This window comes from Poecilia formosa, unplaced genomic scaffold, assembly GCF_000485575.1.
Source record: "Poecilia formosa unplaced genomic scaffold, Poecilia_formosa-5.1.2 Scaffold190, whole genome shotgun sequence".
Taxonomy (NCBI): Eukaryota; Metazoa; Chordata; class Actinopteri; order Cyprinodontiformes; family Poeciliidae; genus Poecilia; species Poecilia formosa.
The window spans coordinates 413521-440034 of NW_006800129.1; the positions used below are offsets into that span (position 1 = coordinate 413521).

Here is a 26514-nt window from a genome sequence, read left to right on the forward strand (position 1 = left end):
TTCACTGATCTGCATTGCACACTAAAAATCTCCGCAGGTTTTTCCTCGGGTTTCCCAGGTGTCTTTGCATGAAGTAAAGATGGATGTGCTCCGTCTCCCACACCCCGTCTGCCCCTTCTGTTTCACCCTACTGAGCTAATCCAAGCTGGCCAAATCCCTCTGCCGTGCAGGCCTACATCCGAGCGGTCCTGCTGAGTGCAATATGCCACCCGCTTCCATGGCATTGCCAGCCCTGTAGGGCTTCAAGCCCAACTGCGGTGTGTTGTCAGTAAACAGACAAAGATGTATGAATCACCCAAGTAAGTCTGAGCAGGTAGTCCCATGGCAATATTGTGATGTTGAATCAAACCAAAGAGTTGTTTGCCCCTTGTGATTAGTGTGGGTCTATCCCACCAAGAATCTTGAGAAATAATGTGTTAATAACGTACAGATGCTTCTCAATAAATTATATTGTCATCAAAGATAACCTGTCTGAATAAACCTGTTAAACATGTAACTAATAATATGTATATTCAATATACACAAAATGATACATCTGAAATGCTAATTTTGTCAGTTTTAATGACTATTGATTACAGTAAATGAAAACCCAACTTTCTTTTTCTTAGTAAACCAAGTCACCAATAAAAGTGTTTTTTTTGTTTTTTTTTGTATCTAAAAAGAAATGTGAGCCTGATGAAAAGTAAGTCCATGGTCAATATATGGATGCGAACGTTGATCTGAGGTCCTTTTGCATGAATTACTGCATGAACATGTCAAGGAAGCACTCAGTCTGTGACTGTCCAGGTTGCTTTAGTCCAGGTTCAGCTTAGTGCATTGTTGCGGCATCCCTTTGGGAATGTCACACAGATTTTCATTAGTTTTTAAACCAAGGAAGCCAAATTCATCGACAACATGGTCATTAAACCAAGTACTGGAAGAGATGACAAGTCCCAAATCATGATGTAAAACAAAACTGATATCACTATAAACCTTGTGAGCCAGGAAAAAAGTAAAAAGTACTATAAAATGTACTTGTGTACAGTTACTTTAGATGACAAGGCATACATAATGAATCACTACTGACTGTGAAGACTTCACACAAGACTTTGCTTCTGTGCTTCTTTCCCCATGCAGTACTCTGTGGGTTTTTTCTAAATTAAATTGACATTCATCTATAAAGCAGACTTTAAACAACAGAGCAACAGTCCAGTTCTTTAATTCTTAGCCCAGGTAAGATACTTCTGAAGGTGTCTATGATTAAGAAGTGGCTTAAAAGAAAAAGCGGTATAACTGTAGCCCATTTCATCTAAACATCTGTGTGATTGGTCTCGAAGCTGTAGTCTAGCTGCAGCTCTTGTGAAAACTGATATGGGCCTTGCTTAAATCTCTTTTCCAGGTTGTCATTACTAGTGTTTATTGTGTATATTTTTAATCACACTGAATATGCTTTGATACAAAGAAGAGCGAGCTTTTTAGCTATGATCTTTTATGACTTACCATCTTTGTGAAGTGTTTTAACAACCGTCAGTCTGACAACCTTCAAGTAAGGAGTCTTGCTCATGATCATGTATCAAGGTGATATAACATTTCTGTATAAAAAAAATAACTTTTATGTTATATTTGATTTTCTACGAAACTGAATATTGGGTTTTATTTAGTCATCAAATTGAATAGGAATAAACACACAAATTATAGCAGGTTTAAATGAACCTAAATAACAAACTCTTATACTGATTTATTCAAAGATAAAAAAAAAATATATTAATAAAGATGCAATTTTATTGCATGCTTATGCATGCTTCACAATATATAAACAAAACCTAGCTTTTTAAATGAAACCACAATACTAAAGCCACAAGGTTTCACTCAGTTTCTTTCTAATCACTTACTCTTCAACACATAATCTTTGGAAATCACAGGGGGAATTAGGTCTGACGATTATCCAGAACTGCACTTTCTTGCTTTAGACCACAACAGGAAATTGCCAGTGTGAGGTTTGTCCTCCTTGTAGGAAATACTCTGTCTACTTCAGTGCTGTCTGGTTAGAGCGTGCAGGACATAAAGGCCAACTGATCTCTGGAAACAATCACCTGCCCTATTCTTTCAAGAGCTCAATCAAACATTTCAGATCCCTTACACTATATAGGGAGCAGCAGGTAATGGATGTCTAATTTGACAGATCTGAGTATTTGCATTCGCATATTATGATTTACCCATCGTCAGTGGGAAAATTTCTGGCTTCCGGAGCATACGTGAAAATGTCTTTCGCCTGTGTGAATGGAGTGAAAATTTTCCCCACTAGTGCAATCACTGTTGCACCCTACTGAGCAGAACACGGAATATCAAATAAAGTTCATGCATCAGGGGAACAGGCTGTTCTACTATCTAATTGGCAGCTCAGCATTGGAACAAGATTCTGCAAGAGAAAGAAGATTGTGATAAATTTACTTCAGATTCCATTTCTTTTTGTTACACTTGTCCCTGCTTTTATCTAATCCCTGTCATGAGAAATGTTTCGGTGTTCACACTTAAATGGCCTAAGAAGCGTGTCGACAGAATTGTGGTTCGTCTTTATCTTTCACCAACATTCATCTGGACATGTTGCTGTGTTTAACTTGACTAACAAAACTCCATTATACCCATCTTGTGCTACAACAACCAAAAGCCTTCCACCAAGAAATTACTTTTATGTCTTAACCATAAGAGAGAACTTTTTTTCAGCTAATTAAGTGAGAGAGATTTAGTGTGTCTGACCTGAGCCTTCAGTGTCCTTTGTTGGCATTTAATATCAATATATGCTGAACCTTATTAGCAGGACAGAGGGATGCAATATAGGCAAGATCACTTCTTTAATGACCCCTCTCTATTTCAAAGATCGCCGCAAAAAACAATATGAATCAAAACTAAAAGGTCACAGTAATCACTGTTCGCATTTTAGAGGTCCAAAGAAGCGGTATGGGGGACACAGAGGGACAAAAATATGATGGCACATTCACATTTACTCGGCGATGCATTGCTGTTGCATAGGTGGGCTTCAACCAAATGTAGTTTGTCTACTTGCAGAGTTTTGTTCAGAACCAGTGTAGGACCAATGGAGAAAGTGAAAAAAAAAAAGTTATCTCAGCAGACATTTTCAAAGAGGGAATTTCCAGCATTATCAGGCTTTTTGGGCCAATTTTAATGTGTAAATAACTGTTCACTTTCAATTTATGGTAGTTATTTTTTTAGTGCTTCAGCTGTAGAACCTATGGTAAACTAATGTAAAGAAAAAGAGAGAAGAATGTGAGGATGGATGGACAGACGTATGGAAGTAAGTCCTTAAAATACTAATATTTTTGACACTAAATTATTTTCCATATGTCTATACAACCAGTAAAATTCTTAGGATGCTATAACAAACTCCATATTTTTCCAGACCGAATAGGATCCTTGTTCAGTTATGTTAAAATACTATACTTCTGAGTTTAAATGAAAATGCAAAAGTCTTCTTAAACTAGATTGCTAGTTGAAGCCTTTCATTGAGAACAAGTTGAAAGAATTAGGTTTAGTTTATATTTTGAAGTAGCGCAAAAGCCACCTCAAAAGATTGTGACACATTGCAAAATCAGAGGGTTTGAGTCATTCAATAAAATACGTCCATAAGCAAACGACTGCAGGAATAAAAGGTGACAGATGGAATGGGAGTCTACCGCTATGTTGCCAGTTCTGTTCAACACAGCAATCTGTACAAGCAAGGTATCGTTTGGGCAACATTTGAACTTTCTTCCAGAGTGCAACTAGTAAAGGAAGCTCATAATTCAGAGTAAAGCGAAGCACCAGCTGTCCAGCCATATGATAGGTATGTGATAAACAAAACCCTTTAGATTATCTCTGCTCTGAATGCAAATCTATGTAAATAATTAAAAACCATTAGGGCCCAGTTCTGCTGATTTATCTTTTAATTAAAGAGGTCTTGTTTTTTTTAGTGTCATTTTTTGTTCTAATCATCACTTGTGTTGTTCCAAAGCTAATTGACCTAAAACTGTCATCACACATGTGCTCTTTCCTAATTAAACCAACCAACAAAAAAAAAAAAAACGTAAAAAGAAATCACTTAACTGGTACCTGTTGAATTAATCACACAATTAAAAAGGCAAAATTACAAAGAAAATTGTTCCTGCCATCAGGTGTATACATATTCACAAAGGTTAATGAAATTATATTTGATCAAATAGAAATAAAAAGCCTAATTGTTTTTCTTAAATAGCTGTTCAAAAATAAGGAGCTGAACTGATAATGCCACACTTGAGCTGCACCTTCATTAGGATTATTTTAACCAAGGTATTTTTAAAAATCATCACGTCAATAATACAATGTGATTAAAAAAAATAAAATATTTGGGAATAACTTTAGTATTAAGATGTGAAAGTATGCAACCTGATGTGGTTATAGTTAGTTAAAACTGGGAGTAGAAAGAGCCCATGGGTGCATGTAGAACAGATCCATTTGATAATACTCCAGTCTACATTTGAGCTGAGAAATACTTTGATCAGCAGAACCTGAGCTAATAAGTCTGAGAATGATATACATAGAGGAGGAAACAATCACTCTTTTATAGATAGTGAGAGGCATTTAAAAGCTACCAGAGGCTAACCGGAGCCCAGTGGGCATTTCTAAATGTTATTTTATTCCAACTTCTTGGCCAGACAACTCCACTCATAAAATGGCATTTTAAAGTAGCTTCCACAAGTACGTTTTAAAAGCTTTGTGAACCATTAGATCCAGGAGAGCCTTGAAGTGACAGCTTGAAATTAGCTGAAAGTCACGCATTTATCTTAAATCTAGCGTCCTCAGATTTTTCAGCCGGGGATGAAAAGATAGAGGTGGAGAATTTTAATTAATCGTACAAGGACAGAATGTGCTTCCAATTCAGCAAAGCCATGTAATCAGGAAAAGCTCATAAATTACAATCATACAGAGACGTTGAAAGTCTGCAGTTTCCTCGGGTAGCTCTAAGTTGATAGGTAACTTAGCATGTGGCTAATGGGGCAAAACGCGGCCAGTCCCTGGAAGGCACCCCTTCACTCTGACAAACAGGCAGCCCATTGACCCAACCACTGCCTCTGTCACTTTTCTTCATTTTAGCAGTTAAACGTACCAACAAATGCCCTCCTGCTGTTGCACTTTATGACACACTCGCAACAACAAACACAGACTTAGCTGCAAAATGTGAGCACACAGCATAACTGACTCTAGGAGAATTCACAATGAGCCAGGGATGTTCAAAAAGGTTTGAAGCTACAGTCCTTTTGACCCATTTTGATCTGGAAAATCAAGCATCACAGAACACTTCCTGAACAGACTTGTTTACTATCTACTCATCAAGGTGAGGGACAAGTCTGTTTCGTGTTGCATGCGTTTTTCAGCAGGTTTTTCTGCACAAATCAGGAATCAATGGCTCAAACTGCTCAATCTCTGAATCACTCTGCCATTTGTTTTGTCTTCCAATCAGACTGCTGAATATACCCTCCATGCCATGTTTAACTCATAAATCTAGACCTGTCCAAAGTGGGAGGACAGAAAATGCATGTGTGCGTGCTCATGTGTATGTGTCAGAGGAGAAAGTGTGAGCATGCATAAATGGTTTGCAGATCTGTGTAAGAAAGACCTCCACTTGGGAATTACCATTTATCAGTGTGCCTGAATTTCTCATAGCAGGCGTCTGAATGTTTCATCTAATCATTAAATGCTGACAGGCTTCACGGAATAGCTCCACTGATCCCCATTCGAGGAAAACGGCGCCTGACTTCATTAGAACTGTTAGTGCTAAGCTACTTTACCCGTGCTCACGCCTGGTTTAACCTGCAGTGTGATAAATGGAAGGGGAGAGGGAAACAAATGAAAGACAAAGAGAAGGAGATGTGAAACAAAAGAAATCTGGGATGCAAGCATTGAAAGAGAAAGCAAAGATCGCGAGGAAGAGTCAGGGAGAAATGGGAAGGGAATTTGAGAGCAAAGAGGAAGTGAACCCGTGGTTCTGGAAAACTGCAGGGTGGGGGGATTGAAGAACACACTGGTGTTTAAACTGGAAATGTTTTAATGAACCAAAATTGACCAAAACAATCAATTAAATTGTGTTGTAGTAAATCAATTGTTACGCCGGCACCACGACGACAGCCAAAGTCCTTAGCTGAGATTCTGGCTTAAGGTTCCAAATGCATTCAAGAATTTGTACTGACCTCTGTGCACACATGCCCATCCTCACTCGTCTGACGGCTAATTTATACTTCTGCATATGTGGATATATAAGCCAATAAAGATATGCATACAAGCCCTTGTTTTCATCACTTTTTTTCTCCAGTCCATTCATCCAGTTTCTCCTCCAAGACCCCCACCACCCAGCTCTCACACACCCACTCCACACCCCCTTTTCCTTCTCAACACACAGTTTTTTTTTTCTCCTGCCAGCAGAGATTTTTGGCTGGCTTAAGTACGCCCACAGGCCCCCGAGGGACAGCCCATGACGGATGGCACTGCGTGTGACTCCGATTCGATTCAGCCCATTTGATAAATTTATTGCTGGCATTTTGAAAATGAAATTAGAGGGACGTCTCCTGGAGACTGTTTTTCCAGCACAGGTGCCATAAATATACTTCATTTGGCAGGAGAGTGGGAGGAGGAGTGCAAGAAAGGTGGAGAGGTGTTGGATAAAGTATTTCGAGGGAGGCAGGGCAGACAGAAAGGGTGTTCAACAGAAGGAGAGAGTTAACGAATAAGGTCATTTCATCAAGAGGTCCTGTTTTAATCTTCATACTGTAACAACTCAAAAGGTTATCCAAGCAAAGCTACTCAGACCAAGCTATTGCATTCTGCCCTTCATTTAAAACATATTCGCAGTGTGCACTTCTCACATCTCATGCTGAATAGTAACAGATTGAGACTGTGGGTTGTTGACATTGCAAGTGAATACAAATGTCCTGCTGTCTTCATCTTTCATCCAGAGCGAAAGACAAAAACATATAAACACACACTTACTTGCCAGTCTTACAAGACTGCATGCACAAATGTGGTTTATGTACATTATCTTTGCCTCAAGGCCCCATGACTCTTCAGTAGCGATTACACTGTCAAAGCAACTTAGGCTTCTATTACTCATAATGTATAAATGAATAGAACAGGCAATTTTTCTTCATTGCACTCCTAATGATTTTGAGTGAGAGACATGAAATCTTTCATATATTTGCAAACAAACTAGGCTTTATGCACAGGATGGCCAAGCAGGAAAGGAACATACAATACATTGCACAATTATATACACCAATCAATGGACTTTTTTTGGTTGTGGCAGATTACGACAAGTCTCAAGGTATTTAACCAGGATTTTATGTGAAAGACCAAAACAAAGTAGCATCAGCCACAGCAATATTCCCCTTAACTCAAATTAAATCAATTGCAATTAATTGTCTTCAGATGTAAGTAACATCCAATCTTGTATTTTAATAACTGCACCTATTCTGTGAAGGCCTCACCTAAACAGATGGGCGTTTCAAGAAGATCATGAACAGGATAAACAGCCAAAACAACGTACTTCTGAAGAAGCTGAAGGTGAACTATTAGCTCGTCTGCTCAAGATGAAATCTATTGTTGCAATTTGCCATAAACTGTGTAGAGGACACATCAAGCATTTTGAAGACTGGTCAAAAGCGAAGAAAATTAAACTTTTGGGCAAATTTACAAATCATTGGACTCTGAGAAGAAAATGTGTTAGCAATTGCTCTAAGCAAAAAGCCAGATGGTTCAGATCACAACACATGTGTGCTACAATGGCGCAGTCAAAATGCAGGTCCAATCTCAAATAACGCTCAGTGAAAAAACTTGAAGATTGAAATCCCCAAAATCTTTCAATCCTGTCTGATAGAGGTTGAAGTGTTTTACACAGAATGGTTAAAATTTCAGTTTCCACATGGGTAAAGATGTTATAAGCAGAACCTCAAAGACTTGTATTGACTTTGTTTTTTTTTAGATTTTTATTTCAGAAAAAAAAAAAATCTAAAAAAAGAGAAAAAAATCCTTCATTTTCTTATGAGCCCATCATTATGAAGTCCTTATAAAATACAAAGAGGTTTGTAGTTACAATGTGAAAAACTCTCAAAACATTCAAATATGCATACCTTTACAAGACACTGCAGAAGCTGAAAGGTCAGATACAAGTGCAGACATATGGGAAAAGTAAAATGAGCACTCATTCACTGTCAGGGTTATGGTGCCTTACTTATTTGCCTCTCATTGAGAGATGTGTGTGAGCGCAGCTGTGAGGCGATGATGTTCACCATTTCAGCCTCTGCTCCCCGTCAACATTCATCATAGGGAAGGAGGCTCAGGCAGCCTGCATCACTTACCTTTATAGCCCCATCTGACAGCACTGTACAACCCACGGTCATTACGTACATAGGACCACAAAAGTGTGTATGTGTGCAAACAAGGGGCATACCAAGTGTAAACTGTCACACAGATATACGCTTTCAATGTCTCTTTTTGAAATATATTAGCAGTTTTAGCAGATTTGGTAGGTAAAAAAAAAAAAAAAGTCAGTGTTTGTGTTTGTTTCCCTCTTCTTATTTGCATCCAGATCACGTCGGATTGACTTGTCAATAGAAATATTTACACCTCCATTCTGCTCCGCTATGGTAAAAGCAGCTACAAAACAACCCCAAGTTCTAATAAGCACTGGAGGGGATAAAAAAGTTTTTAAGAAAATCCGTGGGGAGTTCTCGTTGCTGATTGTCTGCTTTGCAATTACCTAGCGTGACACACCCTCTGACATTGGTGCATCCTCTGCAGGAAGAACAAAAGCTAGGTGGCCTGATGCATGTATCTACAGGCTGCTAGTCAGAACAACACCCCGAAGGGGTTTTAGACAATTTGACTGCACAACCCCATTATCCTACAAAAATTATAACAGCCTACCAGCATGTTTCTAAAAACATCCATCCCCAGTACGTGTCCCATGAGTCCCTGATGATCCACTGTTCAAAAACAGTCCCCTCCTCCAACTTCAAATTAACATATACACATGAAAGTGTGGAGGAGTCTAAACAGAAGTGTGATTAGTGCTAACACAAGTAGTACAAAAGGCAGCCCTAAACACACACTGTGGGCTGCCTGTCATTCCGCGATAATTTAGACTTTGTATCAGTGGGTGTGATTGATTGACTTTGTAATCAAACAGACTGTTCTTCAGCTGAAATCCAGACTGACAATTCCAGCGTAATCAACAAGACCATGAAATTTCCTTAATCTCATTAGCAAAAACCTTAGACTGCACACTGACACTCAGCATACAGGCAACACAACGCACAGCACATATGTAGAAATTCAGAGGTGACTGAGTGTTGCTTTACCTTTTTGCGGTGATACTGTAGTACCTGGACAAAAAAAGAGAGCAAAAACAGAAGAACAGTTTATAATACAGTGTATTATACTGTATAGTTACAGGCATGCACAAGCCAGTTACTGTTAATAAGATACATCAAGGTTTCAAAATGTAAACAATTGTCTATGCCAGTATATAGATAAATGATTACTGTCTTAACAAAAGATTTGTTGGGAATATAACAAATGGGTGGTTGGCTAATTAATAGTGAAAAAATAGAAAACAATGTATTTTGGCTACAATGTACAAAACTTGTGCACGATCCATTGAAGTAATAAGGTGAAGAGACCAAATTTCCCTCTAACACACCAAAAACTCTACATTGGAAACACTTTCTGAGCACATTAAAATCTTGGATGTAGGGAAAGAAACAAAGGAAAGACGATACACAGATAGAGCATATAGTGAAGAGCCTGATCACTGAGGGGGTCCAGGGTGTTGTTTGTGACTAAACCAAATGAAGAGGGGAACATTTGATTGCAGCTGCTGTATTTGAACTTCCGCTCCATCACCCACATGTGGACCATTATCTTAAAGTGGCAGTTTAGGGGCAAAAGCCTTTTTTTTATTAGGGAAATAACTGCAGTCCTACGAGTGTTGTAGTGATAACATGTTGATAGCTACATTGCTATAATGCTAGTAAATCCTAATGGTTAAACACAAACTGAAATGTTGTGAAAAGTGTAACAAAGTATTATGCACAGAGAAAGTATTGCTATAGTATTCTAGTATTCTGGAGAAAAGCAAGTGCTGAAGCCCTCGTGGCTCCGAGCAAAAACTGAAATATCTACCTAAATGCTGTCAGATTTTTTTGTGTTTTAAATTACAGCTTTAGTCACAAGGGCTCATTTGTCACTGTGGTGAATTACAAGCAGACTGCGCTCATCAGAATGTCTCAGAATCCTCCTAGGGTGCCGGTCTGCTATGTCTCCAAGCAACAGCTGGAAAGCAACAGTTCCCCTGACCTCTTCCTCCCTAGTGGAGAAATCATCATCTAAAGCTCCACATAAGAATTTTCAAATTCAGCTGGAGATGATGGCGTTGTAAGAGATCCAAAGGCAACTGAAATGGAAAAGTTGTAAAAAATAAATTGTGACATATCCTTTGAGGTAATTTTAATGAGTTTCCAGAGAAAGCAACCGAGTCAACAATGTTTTCTTCAGCTGTATGAAGCATAGAGTGGCACTGTGTAGCCATTCTCCGATGTGCTGCTGTGCAGGCGTGGACTTTCAATTTTCCCTCAATTACAGAAGGGACAACTTTAGCAGTTGAGAAGCATTTCTAGTCATAAAACACAAAGACAATGGAGCTGTGAGAAAGGGTGCCACGTACCATTCTTGAAAGAAAACGTTAATTTGAAGACAACTGCTGACTCCACCTGAGCAATCAGCCTGATTCGCTAACCAGCTTGTAACAACTGCAATTCAATAAAGAGCATAGCAGCAACAAGCCCTTATTTGTTTCATATTATTGGCTTACTTTATGCTGAAAAATTCAAATTAATAATTGTTATATTATAGAATTGTTATTATCATAATGCTATACCATTTTAGCAGACGTGTATTTGCTTTATTCAGTTTTATACACATTTTTGTGAAAATATTATTAAAGCATGGTATTTTTTATTTAATGTTATCATAACATAAAAATTCTTACAAGAAGTAACAGAATTTTCAAAAAGGTCTATGCTGTTTACAATGTTGCTATGGTGTCCTTGTGCATTGAATCCAACCGATGCATATCTGCTCTAGACTGTCAAAAGAAAGACTAAATCCGCAAAAAATTATATCCCAAGAAACACAAATGCAACAGAGCTTTGTCCAGAAATCAACTTACTTAAACAGACAAGGTAGAGAAATAAAAGCTACTTAGCAAAACCCCTAAAGAAAGGCCTTGAGAGATCAGAGGCTCCTGACTCCAACAAGCTTGAGTTTTTTATACAGTTCTTGAGAGAGTGAGATTTCTAATAAGCTTAAATATACTGAGACACAGTAATACAGACTAAATCAAATACTTTCTGTGAGCTTTTTAGTTTCTTATGCAGGGGCCAAAGGGGAGACTAACTCCACACGGGCAGAAAGAAAGTATTGGTTTCTTGAAAGCCAGATGTAGTTCTGCTTGTTTTGAACAGAACACAAAACTTGAGGGAGAGAAATGCAACTTGCTGCTTTCACAAAATATCTACCATAACACTGGTGGAGTGCAACAAGGTTACATTTATTGTATACACTTGTCATATATATACTAAAAAATAAAAAAAATAAAAACTATGGAGAAAGCTAAATCTAAAAAAAACAACTTTTTTTTTTTTACTTCTTAGCAGTTTAGATCCTTTTAAGCATTTCTCTTCTGGGCCCGAGCCCAAAAGGCCCAAATGGCCGCAGAAATGGGAGGGAAATAATTGAATCTGGATGGATTTGGTGTGTGCTGGACTGAAAAAGTGATAATCCAAAGCTCTGCCTAATTGCCAGAGTAAAGATGCTGTCCATTGTGAAGATGGCGTCTGTGTTTATGAAGGCACTGTGCCGTGGGATTGGACTGAGCATTAGGACCTTCCACACTTTTGTTTTGCGAGGTGTTACAGTGGATTTCAGCAAATATTGGAACTGTGGTCATTACATGGTCTGATTGTCTGCTATGCAACTGTCCATAAGCTCTGCACGTCGACACTAATCTAAGAGGAGGCTTCAAATAATTAGTTAGTGGAGCACTTTCACAGCCCAGTGCAGTCAACCTTATCACTAAAAGAAAATCCCCGGTCCATTTCCTTTTTAGCCCAAAGGCTTACAAACTCTCACCACTCCTTGAACATTAAGAATAGCTGCATAACTGATAAAATATCACATGTCAGAACCACCATATTACATCCCCTTCTGTGTCTTTTATTTTATAAAGACAAACAGAGAGTTTTTGGTGAGTTGTCATCATTTTTTTTTTACATACATTATTTTTACATACATAAAACTGCACCAGAAAATGCACGAAAATGTCTTTGCAATATATATATATATATATACACATATACACACACATTATTTTTACATACATAAAACTGCACCAGAAAATGCACGAAAATGTCTTTGCACGTACGCAACTCCTCAACAAGGGATGGTAAGAAAGGTAAAACAGCTCATCTTTGGAGGGATGCTTAGATTTCTGGATGGTGGTGCATATGCATATCTTATCTGACCAGACATATGGACATATAACACCTACATGAATGATGGATACTTAGATATAGACATAACTTCAACTTAGAATCCAAAAACGCAACTATAGTTTGACAACAGTCAGAATTCAGTGTCCTGCAAAATGTACTTTGTAGCTACAAATTCTCCTTGTGCCCTTTAAAGTCTTACATAAAAAAATGGTGACATTAACATTTGGGTTGCAAACCTTCTGAGTTCAGCTTAAATTCTCAGACAATTTTGAAAGGTCTTGTCATAAGAAGTCAATAGAAGATTATAAAAACAATAAATCAAACATCAGTGTTTGCAGTCTTAACTTGGCTATAGACAAATACAACAGACAACACACCCTAACTATGGTTTAATTTGAACATAACAAGCTATTATTTAAATTATGCTTTAATTAATTGCTTCCGCACAGCTACCTTCAGTAAACAGCAGGTTGCTACACCATGCGTCACGTTGCCTTTGAGCAAACTAATAAATTGGACAACAAATATAGTTGAAGGAAATGTGAAAACAGTCTCTGATCATCGTTCGAGAGACTTTAATTGTTCAACACATTCATTTTCTGGATCTTATTGGTTTCGGAGTTGAGACACCATGGTGACTGGTGTCAGAACAGATAAATAACTCTGCTGTTAAGAGCGCCAAAGAAAACCTCTGTCATCGATTATTGCTTTCCTTCTCAGCTTTCCGTAGCTTACATGGATTTGGAGGCTAATTTGCTCTGAATATGTGAGAAGCGTTTTACGGGCTCGTGCACTCACAGCAGTAATCCCTTGGGCTTGAGCATTATGTAAAATAGGACACATGTCAATACAGGTTTCCCACCATGTATGTATTTGACAGTAAAGTTGGGCTGCTCAAAACTATGCCTAACAACTCTAAAGGCTACATTTGGGGGATTCAGAAAATCAGGAAATGCATGTCTTAAAGCTCCAACTAATATTCCATCTCATCATAAAAGAGGTTGGAAAAAGAAGCTGATGAGTGGAAAGAGGTGGAAAAGCGGAATGATGATAGTATAATTTATTATTCATTTAGGGAAACATGCACACCCTTATAATTAAACTGTAACATAATTTGACTTTTATGAGAACAAGTCAAGAAGACTCCAATACATTTTAGCATTTTACCCAGTGCATTTGTGCTTATGTTCATAACATTCATTACGCATAAAAATTACATCAATTTGACCAGAGACTGCTTCGTGCTCTAAGACATGGAAAGAAAAAAAAAAAAAAGTTGCTAGGGAAAAAGATTGAAAATCAAAATTGCAGGAAATGAAAGGCCACATTTAATCATTTTTCAAAGAAAGTGAGATCGAGGTTTATCCGAGTGATCCAAGTAAAGTCAGCCAATAAGAGCACTGATGAAAGCATGCATATTTAATGCTTTCAGATCATAGGGCTTTTAAGACTTTTGCAGAAGTATTTAAAGAGGAGTATAGGGGATCGGAATGGTATTATGGAAAATCAACTGTTTTGAACATTATATCATGTTAAAATGTTATTCCCTCGTAAAACACAGGTCCTCCAGATTAGCTATAGTAGCAATTGGCAGACGCCTGGTGGAACTGCATGCCTGCAGAGGTCATCATACAAACTACCCCTCAGTTCAATACTCCAGTTGTAAACGGCATAATGGAGGAGCATTGTTATGATGACATGCAGAAGGCAGAATATCTAGGTTACAAGTTTTGCCCCTTAATGTTTCTATGTTTGCAGTCATTGTCTTGCTGGAAGGTGAAACGACTGCCGGGTGTTTAATCATTTACAGCCTCCAAGAAGAAAAGAATGCCCACATGCTGATACATTAGACAATATCTATATTGAATGATGAATGTCAGTTTTCATTGTCATGCCAATGGTTGTATGGACTTTATGTAGAGGTATAGGACTGAATAGACTGAAAAAATAATGAATGAAATACTCGTCATATATTTTGTGTATGTTTTATTTTTAAACCATTTGACGTCTGCCTTCTACGTCACAATTATGTCTTTCTTTGTGCTTATCTATCAAATTAAATCCTAATAGAAGACATTGATGTTTGTGATTAGAATGTGAAAAAAAGTTCAAGGAGTGTGAATACTTTTGCAAATCCCTGTAACAAGGCAGCCATCGGGGATGTTGCCACACAAAGGCAACAGAGACAAGGAGGACATAAAAATGAGGTCTATATCAACACCAAGATTTACTATGCTGGCACATTTACGATGCTATTTGGCAAATAACTACTTCACAAAGTAACTAATAAAATAAACACGGCTCCTTAGCTCTTAAAAAGAGCACCGCTTCACTGTCTTTATGCCCAGGTTGTTTGCATGAGTCAGAAATGGCATGTACCTCTTCTGGAAGTACTCAAATTCAAGCAAAGTTTCAGATTCCATAATTATCTCAGTGATGGCTGTGTGGTTGCCATAAATATACTTGGTGGTGATCGACAGTTTAAAGCTTAATCCGATTTAATAGCTACCTCAGCACCGACTGCACCTCGTCTGCCAAAGGAAACACTGTAACTTTTCTACAGGAAGAAATCTCATTTTTAAAGCACTTGATGTCGGAGAGAAGCTGCTGGCCTGAAGAAATTCTTATAGGCATTCACATCATCTCATTGCGCTGCATACGATGTTGAGAACCCCTTACTTTTCACAGAAAAAAAAAAAAAACAATCTCGTCCTAGTTGAATCTGTTTTTTGTTTTTTTTTACTCCCCTAGGACAAATAACACAAAAGTTGCAAAACTGAGAAATAAAAAAGTGCTGTGTTGTAAAATTTGACAAACACTTTGTACCATAGACGATAGGCAGCATCTGTTTTCTGTCAACACTCTTTTTGCACAGATTGGCACATTTTGCACCATCTGCCACATGTGAGCATCACAATACAGAGCATTGCATGCAGGCAAGGTTTCAATTTGACTGAGAATGCTTCTTACTGTTGAGACCAATGGCTTACTCTATCCTCATTACATGTCTAATTCATGACCTGCCATACCTGCACAGGACTAAATTGAAGCAATACAAATCATGTGACAAATTTAGCAGAAGTTAATTATGACAGTGAGAGCTATCATTACAAGTGATGAGTGCAGTTTAGCCTGCCTTTGATCTGGTTCACTTTTCATTCTCTTCTTGCACATGTCTTGGTATATTTGTATTCTTACACGGACTCATATCACATGGAGTTATGCATGACTTAGAATTATGATGTTTGAAACATCATGTTTTAAATTGAAAAATGCACTATTCAAAATGTCCGTCTGAAAAGAGAAACAAAATCTGCTCACATCAAAATCTCACTACACAGAGATTCAAGGAGATAAAAGTAAACCTTCAGCAAAAAGTACCGTATGAGCACACAGTAGAGATGATTTAGCTCAAACCAAAAATCAAATTTAATGCCAGCACAAAAAATGGATTCTTAAAAGGATTTTTTAATATATATATATACATATTAATAATATGATACTAGTCTTTTTAATTGCAGCCATTTTAACCGAAATGAGTAGGGGACATATAGCTGAATTAATAAAGTTTACATTTCATTTAGATTAAGTTTGGTTTTGTACATTTTCTACAGAACAATAAACATGCAAATATGCAGATGCATTGACAGACCTATGCGTCCCTACTCATTTAAGTTAGCATGTCAGACACAAATGCAAAAGACCACTAACATTAGTAGCCTTGGTACAGACATGCCTTATTTTATAGCAGCATACTGAAAGATTTCTTAAGTCAGCAAAAAAAATAATAAAAGATAATGCCTAGTGCCACAATTGGATGAGACAATTAAAAAAATTAATTCTATAACTATTTGGGTCATTTTTTTTTTTACATTTTTACAATACATTTTATTATTTTGATGCCTTCATCCAACTCTACCAGCTTATATTTCCATGACTGGGAGAGGTACAGAGGGAACGGCAGGACACACCCTGGACAGGTCGCCCATCCACCACAGGCCAACAAAAACAAAGGACAATCAACCATACACACACTCATACCTAATGGCAATTTAGAGTAACTAATTAACATAACAGCCATTTGTTTGATTGTGGGTGCTGAAGGTTCTGTACAGACGCTGTGTTTCTGGAGAGCAGGGATACACACATGCAAGCTTCTTACAGAAAGACCCCAGGCTGGAATTTAAACCCAGGAATTTCTAGCTATAAGTCAGCCGTGTCACCGTCTCTGCCACAATGTATTCCATTTCATGTTTCCCTGGCAATAAAGATGATGAGGCACAGAGGCTCATTTCTCTTAGTCACTATTCAAAAAGGGCCAGAAAAGAGAGCAAGCAACTTAAAGAAGACAGATGACTTTTGATCTTTTCTTTTAGTCATTTCCAAACTTGTAACAGCTAAAAATTGTCCATGTATAAGGTAAGAAAATCATTAAAAAGCTTATGGTCACTACATATACTTGGCTTACTATATAAGCCAAGTAGTTGTTTGGGACTCATCCCATCAGCCTTTTTTGCCTACCATCACAGATATAAATATGGTGTTTCTAAGCAGTACTAGGACCTTTATTTGGACCTGCGTGCTTTGGCCATTTGAGACTGTGAATGATCTTTGCAGCCATAAAACTTCTCCACATAGGACTGATGAGGACAGATTTGTGGAAGGGGACCCCATAAAAAAACATTTGGGTATAGTGAAGGATCTGCGATTCTGTGGGTCTAATTCTTTGGGAAACTTGCTGGAGTGCATATCACATTTTTTAAACAAAAATTTGTTTGCCAGAAAACTGAAAATGATATACGATATAAATAGATATATTTTGAAAAGTGGGTAAGCTGAAGAGAACATAAGAGAACCCCCATAAACTTGGATGCTGTAGAAACATTTTAGAAGGCCATGAGCTGACCATCAGGCAAAAGGGGACTGATACCAATATTTCCATTGATTGTGTTAGGCATGATTTTATCCAAAAATATATATTCCTTTTTATTCAAATAAAAGGGTTAAAAAAAACAAAAAAAACAAAAAGGCTACAGCAGAAAACACACCTAGTGTAAGGCTTTTTATGCATCTTGCTGGCTGCGAGGGAAAATCCATTAGTTAAAATAACAATAGAAAGTAAAAAAATGCCACAGTAAATGGCTGGAGAAATGACTCATGTGTGACCACTGACATGAATGGTAAGGATTCTAAAGAGTTATTATACAACTCAAGTTTGTGTAATTTTAAATAAAATAAAACACTCAACGAGCAAAAAAAACAAAAAAAAACAGCAACAACCAGAACTTGCATTCAACATAATAAAGTGTTTACATGTTTAATTCTCACAACAACGCATATGAATATTGAAATTCAGAACAATAAGAGGCGCTGAAATCCTGTCAATGATAGCTGGTAAAATAAGTAATCAGAGGATGTAAATCACTCCACAACAAGATTCAGAAAGCTTCTCAAAACTTTTTAACCATTAATTAAATTTCCAATTGAAGCGACACAACCAGCTAATTTGACTGTCAATGTACGACACAGCACCTATACTTTACAGACAAATAAAAATTAAACAATATTTCTGACTCTGGTCAAGAACATTAGCATACTGTGACTTGTTTAACCAGTGTTTTGAAGGCATGTACATGGCGTTTTTCTAGAGAATAATGCAAGGACACAAAACACAATCCAAGGTTTTAATTAGTTGAGTGTAGCACATGCTCATCTGCTGCATGCTGCACAGGGAGAGGCAGGGAGTGCTGCCTTCTTGCTCATTATGCACTAATGAGTTGTCTATTAATGAAAATGGAAAGCATTTATTTTGCGAGCACAAAGGGTTCAGCTGGATTAATTACTGCACTACAGCAACAAAATGAAAACAGAAAGTGCAGCATCACTCTTGTGTGGCGCATTACCCATTAACCAACTGTTATCAAGGCACGGCGAATGTTGACGCAAGACACACGGCGGGGACAGAAAACAACCTCACAGGCCATTAAAACTTCATGTGAACTCCAGTTTTGACGCATTTGATGTAGTTTCTCTCCAGCTTACAAGTTTCCATACAACTCATTGTTATGTGTCCACAAGCAAAACATCATGTCAAGGTAAAGATAACATGATCAGGGAATGAAATGATGAATTTATCCACTGAGCTTCAAAGGAGGACTGCATAATATCAGAGGACATGTAATTAGGGTGCATTTGTTGAATATTGCAATGAGTATCAATTATGATTATCACATACTTTCCAGACTCACCAGTTTTGTTTTTTTTTGTCACCTTTAGTGACTCAACTACTGAAACTATGCATTAGGTGTTGAGGGCAATTAAAGGTGAGCCAACATCATTATCCCTAATCTTTATTAGAATGCATGGCATGTGGGAAATAATACATTACCGCATTCTGCATCCGGTGGCTGGGACACAAAGTGGTTTGCTTGGTGACATCTAGTGTCTAAACAACCATAAAAAAAGCTAGTAAAACTGTTAGGCATTTTTATTAGGCACTCTTTGCAAGTGCTCCTTTGGCCTCGTTTTTGTCTTAAGAACTGCTTTAATTCTTTATTGGATAGATTCAGTCAGCTCTTGGAAACATATTGACATATCAGCATTAATCAGCATCAATCAATCAGTTGCTGCAGATTTGCTGGCTGCACATCCATAAATTGAATTTCCCCTTTCACTACAACTCAAAGGTATTTCACTGGATTAGCATGTAAGGGAGCTAGTTTAGGATAGGTTGAGCATTGTAAGACATAACCATCAGAAGATAGTTAGTCTGTGGTCATTAAATGATGGATATGTTCAGCAACAGATGATACCGAGTTGTTTCTAATGGGCTCGACACATGGGAAGCAACAAAAAACAGTGGACAACACACACAAACATGATAGCAACAGCAGTGAGAATGATAAAAGTTGAACTTTTTAAATTATTTTTCTTGTGTTATGTGCACATCTATATGTACAAGCTTAAAATTTCACATGCACAAATGTCACCAGTCTCATGGCTGGAGGAGGACAAGCGATTGTCGCCCCATTAAGCAAGTAATGAATGCATAGGGAGCAACGGAGCAACAGTGTTCCCATATTATGGTAAGATATTTGGGTCAAAATTAAGACCATTGTGAACTCAGTGGTGCCCATGTCCTTGTTGCAGGAGGTTGTATATCTATTCCAAAACCAGCTACTGACCTGATAAATGATCGGCTGGCACCATTATCCAACAATCAACACTGGTAATTGGAAAAGCTAGTGAACAGTATTTAGTCACTGAAATACACTTTCCTTAACATTCTAGTGTTTAGTTTGAAGCTCAGCAAGCCTACACTACATCTAGTTGTCAAAAGTTGGGTTTCTGCCACGTGATTACCTGAGTTTTTAACAGAACCAAGCATAACCATAAGGGTGTACACTAATGAAGTGGCTGGTGTGTCCACACTCTCACCAATAAGCAAAGAAAGCCTGGTGCACAGCAAGCAGCAGCAGGATAGCATCTCCTCGCTTTCTAGATCATTGCAAAAATAAAATAAAATGCAACTTGTCTGCATGTAATTTAGTTGTGCTGCATTTCCTTTTAAATGATCAGAGTCATTCTAATCGCTCACTAATGGCCTAATTTCCCACTGGGCTCTCCTTGGAGAAGTCCGGGACACGGGGGAGGCAAGTGGGCTCGACAGCCTCAGCAGATGGTTCTTGATCAGATATTAGAGGGTGGGCAGCAGGGTTGTTTGGCCATGAGCTTTCAGCCCTGCCTGTGGGACATCAACACTTCCAGCAACAATTTAAGTGCCAAGCGAACAGCTCTGTGTCCTACCCAGGCAGTAGGGACATTGGTGAAGCGCTGGGCTGCTGTCTCTAGGCCTTGTAACAATGCAGGAAGAAGGAATCATGATGTCTCTTACATAATAGCTCTCACTCCATGGGGGCTTTGTGTGATCTGTAGACAAATGCTTGTATAATCGCTATTGCTGTAAGACAACTCTTGTAAAATATCCCAATAATCAAAATCCGACTTTGCTGGATTTAAGGAGAAAATATTCTTTTTATCACTGATTCCTCCTAATGTAACCGCGTCTGGTGGAAATATATCAAAAGAAAAATAATGAAAAGGGATTGTTTGAATATATGGGACACTTTCTTATATCAAAACAGAATATTAATCTGAAAATGCGAGTGTTTGAATGTAAAAATGGGTGTGATACGAGAAAACCAACTTAGTTTGTCTTTTTTGGCTTCCCCATCTCTTTTCATGCCGCCATTCACAGAGCAACAGTGAAAGCAGAGTGAATAAACACAGCAATCTGAGCTTTATTTATCCCTTCCCGTGTGACAGTAGCAGCCTAAAATGGCAGAGCTTTGGATGTGACCTTCAGCTGGAGTGGTGTTCCATCAGTCACCACTGCCACCTCCAGATCAGACAGTGGGCTGAGGACAAGTGGCACCGTCAGTCCTCTTCATGTGCGCTCCCTATTTAGCATCCCCCCACAGCTGTCCAGAAGAGATTCATCTCATTTCACTTTCTTGAAGACCCCTGACTCTTCCATTTTTTATTTCTTTTCCACTTATTATACCACCCTTGGGATGCTTTTAGTTTTTCACAGGTTGCCTTAATGTTTTTTTTTTTCCTTCATCACCCTTTCTCATTGTTTTCTTTTAGTGGGTATACTTGGCAGGTCCAAGATTTGGCAAAAACCGTGGGTGGGGGGAGCAATAGGGCCTGCTATAAATAGCTTCATGGTTTGCATAAAAGCACTTTAGTGGAAACAATATGTCTTATAATAAACTATGAGAGGAGACACAAGGAGCAGGAAGAACATAATTGCTACAATGAAAAAACATGTCAGCTTTATCGTTACCAAGGTACTTCCTCACCCGTAAACCCATCTTCTTAGGTTCACTAAACTTATGTCTGATTATGTTGAAAGTCAAGCAGGTTTTGGAGCAAAAAAACTAAATATTTATTTTCTGATTCGCAGTGGACAGCTTGGCCTTGTCAAGTCTGATCACACAATAAAAGAAGAGTATTATTGTTGCCCGTTTTGCCAAAAATAGATTTAAAACCCTGAATGGCCTCTACCTTCAATTTGCTGTCAGCTTTCATAACTGTAACAGCATGTTCACCATCAATAAAATTGTTTGCGTCACTCCATCAAATGACAGAGGTTTTAGATTTAATTTACTGAAAGATATAAAATGCAGTTGATGGAGAAAAGACAAACAAACATAAAAACAGAGCGCATGTGTATACCTAAATAACTGCTATTGAAGATTGGTGCAGAGACTATTATGTGGGGATGTTTTTGTAGGTATTGGACTTGATATCTTGGTTCCTGTGGAAAAAAAAAAACCTTCAGCATATCAAAAAAAGCTTGGCCTCTTCAATTCTTTGGACTTTACAGGAACAACCAAGAGGATGTCCAATAAAAGCCCAACAAAATTGTTGATCTGTACAAAAACTAGATCTAAAAAAAGATATAGTTGAGCAACTTTGGTGAGGAAAATTTTAAATTGCTCTTAAAACCTTTGCATTAACATCAGGATATTGTTAAAAGCAACCCAATACTTTTGGTAAGGTAATCTGTGAGGGTCTTTCTTTTCCATAAGAAAAGTTAGCAAAGATGTTCTCATCATCCCATGTTTTTCAAATTTGAAAAGTCGTTGGGCCATTGAGAGAACTAATTGATTTCTTTTTTTTTATTTTAAGGACTTAAAATAATATACACTGCTCAAAAAAATAAAGGGAACACTCAAATAACACATCCTAGATCTGAATGAATGAAATATTCTCATTGAATATTTTGTTCTGTACAAAGTTGAATGTGCTGACAACAAAATCACACAAAAATCATCAATGGAAATCTAATTTATTAACCAATGGAGGCCTGGATTTGCAGCCACACACAAAATTAAAGTGAAATGTTCCCTTTATTTTTTTGAGCAGTATATTTTGTAGAATCTTAACATACTACTCAATTGTGCACAAATGTGCCTTAAGTAAATAATGGACCAGTGTAACCTTGCTATGCATTTCTTTTTGAGGATCCTCAAAATTCATAAAGTCCTTCCAAAGATTTTTTTTTCTTTCACATGTGCCGCTTCTGCCATTTCACATATACCACATACAGAAGAAGATGGTTGACTACATGGGTCAGATAGACAGAATCCCAATTGTTAGATTGACTTTATTAATTCAAGAATATACCCAGTATTCAATTGGACAGGTCACATACATGTTAGTATGACCTTCAACCATGTGGATTATTTGTGCGTCAGTGCATTGATGTGTGTCTGTGAGGGTAGGGGGATGAGCAGACACACTTCATTGAACACATGTGTACAATGAAGTGTGTTGGTGTTCAGTGGGGGTATTGTGAGCGAGTTTGTCACCTGAAGGTTTAAGACTGGAGAGAATTATAAAAAGCCTGCAAAATTCAGCACTCCAGTGCAGCAAAAGACAGTTGGAGTCATCTCTGGATGGCCACAGCAGCCCCAGGCAGACAGACACAAGGCTGTCTGCAATGGAGAGCAGCCTTACGCCTAGCGTAGGGACAGGCTGTCAGTGAAGCACAGAAGCGGCAGCCCCCAGGCCAAAGAGGCACCGGGTGAGACATAAAGCACCAAGCGCCCCTGACCCAGCCACACTGTCTTTCTCCCACCACACAGGACAAGCCTCCATGGGACCTGATCCCCCTAGCGGCTCATGGTTTGCACCAATTTCCAGGAGCAAAGCCGGTTTGGAGTGAATGAAGATGTGTATGCTCAAAGTGACTTCAGCTTGGGGTTATGGTTGGGGTGTGAGACCCCACTGCTTACAGACAGTGTACCCTTAACCCCAAGAAGAGGGGTGGACTCCGGGGTACTCCCACCGTGTCTGCAAGGTTCATCATCCCACTGAATTGTCTGACCTTGCTCACACTCACTGAAGTAAAGGATGACCATGAGAATCCACAAAGATGCCAGGAAAACTACACCAAAGAGTAATATCTATTGCAATGTACATTGAAGCATCAAAGATCTTCAAGAAAATGTTATTTCTTTTCATTTGGTGCTTTTTGAATAAACATTATTCACTATGCACACAGTTATTACTAGAAATATTATTTTCCACCTTGATGTATTTCACATCAAACCCTTACTAATGAAAACAGGCTTTCCTTAATTGAAAGTAAATAAAGTACATGGAAGTGAGTTGAAAGACTAATGATTTCAGTGCAAATATAAGAACACAGACAGAATATGTGTGTAGTAGCAAAAAGAAAAGTAATATTTCATAACATCCCAAGGTCAGAGGAAATGTGGAAAAATATGACTCAATATGTAATCTTTCATCACTGTTTTGTTAGAGGCAAGATAACTCAAACCCTCAAATCGAATCAAGTGAATTTTAGGATCCACAGCTAAACTAGAGGCAGCCTATTGCTCTCAACAGCTATTCCACTTTATGTCTTCCATTAAATACAAACCACATATGCACCACTCAGTCGGTAGCTGCTGCCAAAGCATTCACATAAAAAATATGCTAAGTAGAAGCAGTAGTAATAATAACTGTTTAAAATTTCATAAGGAGTAACTTAAATGAAAAGAAATCCCATGAATAATAATTGTTTTCTATTTCATCAATTGCTTTCCATTTAAAAATGACTTTCACTCCCGGTCTTTCTACTGCAAACAAACAATTCTGAACAAACTGGAAGTGTCTAGGGCTGCTTAAGATATTAAAAGGTTTCTTGTCAGTGTCAAGTCTCGAGAGAAAGTTGTTCAGCTGATCTCAAATCAAAATGTAAAAAAAATAAATAAATAAATAAAAATGAAGCACAGTTGAGAATCAGGAGAAATAGAAATGCTTTCTCAAAGCCACCTAACAGCTACAGTAGATGCACTTAGTTGTCTAAGAACAGAGGTGTGTCTCCCTAAGCCTCTTAAAGTGCTGAAACAACCAGAGTTGGCTGATTTGGTGCCCTAGGCCAGATATTATGATTCGGGGTCCCAGTTGCCCGATATTGCTATACCCAATCCCCCACTGTTCGTGGACAATAGTGTATGTAATAAAAGGCTTAATTATGCAAATAAGTCACTCCATCAAGCAGAAAACATAAATAGATATGGATGGTTTCACATTGTATTGTCTGCGTAAACAATCTTTGTCATCAAATATATATATTTATAGAAAAACTTTTACCATAGCAATAGAAGAGAATAAGTGAAAAGTGAAGTCCTTTTAAGGACTCAAATATGTAGCAATACTGTAGTCAAATTAACAACAGTATCTGTATTTACACTACAACTCCTGATGTTTTCTATCACTATGGAGGTTGCAGCAGAGATTATAAAACAATAAATTTGCCTCATGTACTACATTAAAATAACTTTTTTTAAAACATTGGCTTAATTTTTTTTTGATTACATATTCTAGTACATGAGATGTGGTTGTAGGTTATTTAATTTTGTGACCAAAAAAAAAACAACTATGTGACTGTAGTAAATAATTACTTCAGTTACAGGGCTTACACCGACTATCTTCTAGTTACATTGCGTCTTTAAGAAAAAAAAAACAAAAAACGTGAAATTAAAAGCTGGCAAAAAATATAAAAAACTGTAAATGTTTCAAAGTTTTAAAAGGCAATAACTGGCAAAAAGCTACATTTGACTGCCAATTTATAATAGATTTAAACATGGTTACAGAGCTGTTAAAAGAAGAAGTGATGCAACACAGTGATGAACTGAAAAATGGGTTTTAGACATCTAATTCAATACAACTGAAGTTGCAGCAGCTGCAACTGCAGCAGCAGCAGCCTCCATATGTTTTTTGTTGCATTATATACCCTAAAAGAACAAGATTATACAAAGTGCCAGTGCCAACATATGCAACACCACAACTGTGTTTTATATTATTTCCTACTGCCTCCTTTGTGTGTCGAGTTCTCCTGGTGAGTTTGTGAGGTTAAAAACTTCACATTCAGACAGTTTTACAGCAAAGCCACAAGTACAGTTAGATTATATATACACAATAATGTCCACCTGTGATTCCTCTCTCTATTCTGCCCCAAAAAGCTTCCTCTCTCTTCATTTTCTCAAGGTGTACTTAATGGACTAATGGATCTTCCATGAAGGGTAGCAGGAAACAATTTCCATGTCACATGACTAGAAAGCACTGGAAAGCGCAGGTTTACACAAAAATCAAAAACACTATCATGGAAAAGATTAGGGCAAATTATGTTGAAAGTCAAACATTTTGGGATTCAACCATTTTTGTCATCTGAGAAACTCTCAGACCACCTGAGGTAACTCATTTCATTTTCTCACTTGGAAAATACTTTTATTGCTCGGCTTGTTAAAGTGCAACATTAGTGAGCAAGGTTAAAGAGGATAATTGCTGCCCTAGCACAGTTGTTGAAGACTACCTACTCGCTCTGAGACCTCTGCAGTGAGAAGTGTAGCACTCCCGTGGTGACAAAGAATGACAGAAGTACTGGAATGGGACTCTGGGATAGTTAATGCCAATAAACACTTAAAAGACAAGAAAAAGGATGTGACATTAGGAAAAGAGACATTTCTTTGTCCCCAGCTGCGGGGAAAGTAAGATAAATGCAGAGTAAAAGATGAGAGAAGCCAAGTGGGACAGAGGAAAAATGTAGTGATGCAGGACCATCTAAGGGATCAGCACACTTTGTCACCCTGTCACATACAACAGGCAACACTGTCAATCACACACATACACCTCAAAGAACACCGGAGCCTTTCAGAACACATGGTTGAACTGAAAGAAAAATCGGATAGGCTTGATCAACTACCCTAAGTGCATGTCAATAAATATGCTGTCACAGAAAAAAAAGGCTGAAATTTTCACTTTATTTGTATTACATGACAAAAACATGTGGTCATATTTTACATTACGAGATTCTCAGATGTATATTTATTTAGCATACTGTTATCACATCTGACAACATTCCTAATTTACTGCACAGGAG

The 26514-nt window shown here is 37.9% G+C and overlaps 1 protein-coding gene across 1 annotated transcript in view; it reads right to left on the reverse strand.

Annotated features, from left to right (window-relative positions):
* LOC103147793 (cadherin-4) overlaps positions 1 to 26514 on the reverse strand; it is a 253551-nt gene that overhangs the window by 126351 nt on the left and 100686 nt on the right. The window contains exon 3 of the mRNA XM_016678784.1: positions 9363 to 9386. Coding sequence (XP_016534270.1) covers positions 9363 to 9386 — 24 coding nt within the window. The remainder of the gene's footprint in view (positions 1 to 9362; positions 9387 to 26514) is intronic.